Source organism: Zingiber officinale, chromosome 1B (assembly GCF_018446385.1).
Source record: "Zingiber officinale cultivar Zhangliang chromosome 1B, Zo_v1.1, whole genome shotgun sequence".
NCBI classification, from domain to species: Eukaryota; Viridiplantae; Streptophyta; class Magnoliopsida; order Zingiberales; family Zingiberaceae; genus Zingiber; species Zingiber officinale.
The window spans coordinates 150583774-150587648 of NC_055986.1; the positions used below are offsets into that span (position 1 = coordinate 150583774).

General features: G+C 43.1%; 1 protein-coding gene across 1 annotated transcript; it reads right to left on the minus strand.

Moving 5' to 3' along the window:
* Positions 1–505: 505 nt before the first annotated feature.
* LOC121985013 (putative glycerol-3-phosphate transporter 1) lies at positions 506–2969 on the minus strand. Its single transcript, XM_042538249.1, has 3 exons — positions 2665–2969; positions 1372–2389; positions 506–1113 (listed from the first exon to the last, which is right to left on the minus strand). Exons 2-3 carry the CDS (start codon positions 2363–2365, stop codon positions 545–547), a joined length of 1563 nt encoding a protein of 520 aa, XP_042394183.1. The 5' UTR covers positions 2366–2389; positions 2665–2969; the 3' UTR covers positions 506–544.
* Between the last annotated feature and the right edge of the window lie 906 nt (positions 2970–3875).

The following is a 3875-nucleotide window of genomic DNA, read 5'->3' on the forward strand; positions in this document are numbered from 1 at the left end:
GTCGTTAACTCTCAAATTGTTGATTAAAATATCCATCCTTATTTTTCGAATTACTTTGATGACTTATAAAAAATTTTTTCGTGAGATTACCTTTAGAATTAATTGGATCTTAAAAATTAAATACTGAATTATCAAAATAAAAAAAAAACTCTTTTGACCAAAATATCATGTTTCCCTAAGCTTCCCCCTGAAAACCCTTAAAATTTATAGGAAGCATTTTTCAGCAATCAAATGTTTCAGTCACTAGTGTTCATGGTACGAGCCAACCATGAGCCCGCAATGGAATAGCCTCGAAGCGAACCTCGACATTTATAGGAATTTGAAGCAATCCGTGAGCCCGCAATGCAATAGCCTTGTAGACTGGAGAGGGATCAAAACCCATAATAATTTACAGGAAGCATTTTTCAGCAACCAAATGCCACTGCCACCAGCATTCTTGGTACGGGTCAAGCAATGAGCCTACCTCTGTCAAAAAATTTCAAGTGTTCTTGCTTACCACCCCTCGCCCTGTGAATAACATATCCATACTAAAAAAAATAATATGTCACACAAGTATCTCTGGAACAGATGACCTTGATGACCTACCACTAGTTTGTGATTTAGCCGACTCAATCTTAGCAGACAATTCGGCTACCACCAGTTTGGTCAAAAGCAACCCAGCAACCAGAGCTGCTATCATCAACATTGTGAACACTGCGTTCCAGCTCCTAGTCGATATGTAACCGGTTAACAAAGGACCAATAGCAGCACCGACTGAGCCAGTCCCATCAATGATAGCAGTTACCGTGGCCAATGCTCGGGAGTTGCCATTCAGGGAGCTATGAGTACCCAAATCGGCTGATACTGCTGTTGTTATAAGTGCATAGGGGCCATTGACAAAAATACCGGCGACAAACATAAGAATGATATTCCACCACAAGGAAATGCTTCCGTAGAGGCGGTAGAAGAAGAGAGCAGGAATGGCACAGTAGATGAAACTAGCTGCTGTTATTGCTCTGGCATCCAGGCGATCAGAGATGTGGCCTGCAAGGATGCCGCCTACTACACCTCCAACGTCAAACAGCGTTGACAGTGTCCCAGCCGTTGAGTCAGACAAGTATCTCCCATCGACAGCTGCATATGAACATAAACTCATGGCTTTAGAAGTTAGAACAGACAACCAAAGCACTAAGATGAGACAATCCAATGCTTGCATACTTTGGATTTTATCTCATAGACTGGAATTCATCGAAACTTATTAAATTAGTTTAAATTTTTACAAAAAAAAAAAAAACTGAATTCATCTATGTTAATCAAATATTACACAACTTATATCTGTTGCATGAGTCTGTCAGTATCAAACTTAATTCAGAAATATGGATGAAGTTCTACCTGTGTGGCTGATGTAAAAGGGAAGCCAATAAAGGAAGGTATAGGCCACCAACTTGGAGAAGAATAGACAAAGAGCAAATGGCGCAACACCAGGAATCCTCCATGCCTCAAGAAAGCCAACTGCTCTTTCCTTCTCTATCAAGTGACCTTCTAAGAGAGGCTCGGCAATATTATCTTTTTCAGCGAATTCTGGTTCCTGGGTTTCCTCGTTCTCAATTCCCATTTTGTCTGGACTAACAGGCAAGAAGAAGAAAACCATCAACCCAATAGAGGCGATGAAAAATCCAGGAACCACGAAGGAGTAACCCCAGCCATACTCGAGCATAGCAGCAGCAATCAATGATCCAGTTATATTGCCTATTGAGGTGTGCGCATTCCAGATGCCCATGATTAGCCCTCTCTTCTTCTTCCCGAACCAATTCCCGACCACCGCAACCACCGACGGCCAACCGGTGGACTGGAACAGACCAGCTAGCATCTGAACCACGAGGAAATAATAGAAACTGTGCAAATTGAGCCAGTAACCAACCCCGAACAACGACGTGAAAATTCCAGTCCCTATCATCCCAAAAGTAAGGATGATTCTCAAGTCAAACCGGTCGCCTAAATGCCCAGCAAAGTACATTCCGACTGAATAGCTCGCTAGGAAAGCAACATCGATCTGGCCGAGCAAGGCGGTGCCGTCCGGAGCGTCAAATGGAGCCCAGCCTTTCTTAAGCCCTGGTCTGTCCTCTGCTCCACTAAAGTAAAACCTTAGCCAGTGGGAGAAGCCCAGCTGGGTTGTCTCCGGATCCAGGACGCTCTTGACGATGCTCGTCGTCTTCCTGGTGGCGTGGTAAGATGCATAGGCCACGAAGGTCAAGACTAGCACAATTGTTTGGTAGGTTTTGAAGGAAAAGGATGTGGAGCTGATGTGCTCAAGGAATCGAACGCCTGTTGGCCTTTGGTTTTGCATCTCTCTTCTCCTTTCACTCACTTCGTTCGCTGAGCCCATGACCTGATTTCAGTATGTCTTGCGCTGGAACATGGATGAGAAAGATGAATCAACAACAACAAAAAAAAAAGTCAATAACTTTGCACAAACTACAGCATCAACGATCGACTCTCAGACGACTACTCGGTAGGTAATAGAACAACAGCAGCCAATTAACGTACGGCTAATGGTTCCTCGACATGATTTTCATCACACAATTCAGAATCAAACCCCTTTAAAATATACAACATGAGGATCAAAATCTCATCACAATATCGAGAATCAATCACACGAGAAGAGAAAGAAATACGAAGCATCACCTAGAAGAGGAGAGGATGAAAATGGTCCCGAATGGAAAGTTGATATCTTTACACGAGACAACCCTTCTTTTAGGGACAAAAAAACGCAGGCAGAACAACCTCCGTGACGCTCCTTGGAATTAAGGCGCTGGGCGGTTGGATTGCTTGAAGCTGAAGGTGAGAGGAGGTGGCCGTGGGATGCGGGGATTTGTAGACAAGCAAGGCAATGGGCGCGGTCGAATGGCAGTGACCAATAGGTTTGTTCCTGCGCCAAAATCACGCGGATGCCCCTCCGCTGACGGAGCGGACAAAGGGGCTTCTTCGAGCATTTACGCCGACGGCCAGGCAACAGCCACGAGATATTCTGGGAATATACCATGGGGATCCCTGGTGGCGTGCAAGCTCCGTACCCCCATGGGGTCCACGCCTTTCTGTTGATTGGCTACCATTTCGACCCCTCGGTTCAGCATTCCCATACATAAAGATTTGCTTGCATGGGTGGATGAGCTCCATCAATCCAGAATTAATAAATTAATTTGGACAAAAGGAACTACGAGCCCTTTCTTATATTGTCGCATCCGTCAGCCTTTTTGTTATTGGTACTACCTCCTCTATCCTTGTTTAAAAATAAATAAATAAATAAATAAATAAATAACATATACCGACCATCCCACTGGCAGTGGATGCCGGATCATATCGTGCGTGGATGCGTGGACGTGTGGATATGTGTGTGGGAAAGCGAGAAAAAAAATAGGCATATAAATATTATTATTATTATAATAAAATAATAATTAAATAATGCTCGCTGTTAATTTTACTTGGCCACGAGTCATCTCAATTAGCCGCCTAAATGATAAAGTAAGCCTAATTTTTTTTCTAACAAAATTATAAAATATTCTCCTCTAAGGGGTTTTTTCTTAACCGTGTATATAAAATTAGTGAAATAACATATGAGATATTAATTTTTTCCTCGACCTCTCCCTCGTGGCTGTCCATCTTTTCTACCGTGGTTGTCATGTGCATCCAAATTATGCATGATTTATCTTCTTGAAGTGCGTCTAAATCAACACAGATGATCGACGATGATGCATTTTCTTCGTCAAACCTAAACCTAAACATCACGGTGTAGCACGGTTCATCTTCTTCGTCAAACGCATGGTGCAGCAACTCAACGTGTTTCCGACGTTGCTGTTGGAGTGTATACTAAAAGCCTAGCTTTTGGTATAAACATT

What these genes read in the sequence shown, in the direction of transcription:
- LOC121985013 (XM_042538249.1), bottom strand. Translation starts at nt 2,365, where the DNA reads ATGGGCTCAGCGAACGAAGTGAGTGAAAGGAGAAGAGAGATGCAAAAC. An exon ending in CTTTTACATCAGCCACACAG is followed by an intron (nt 1,114 to 1,371) that starts GTAGAACTTCAT and finishes GTTCATATGCAG; the next exon opens with CTGTCGATGGGAGATACTTG.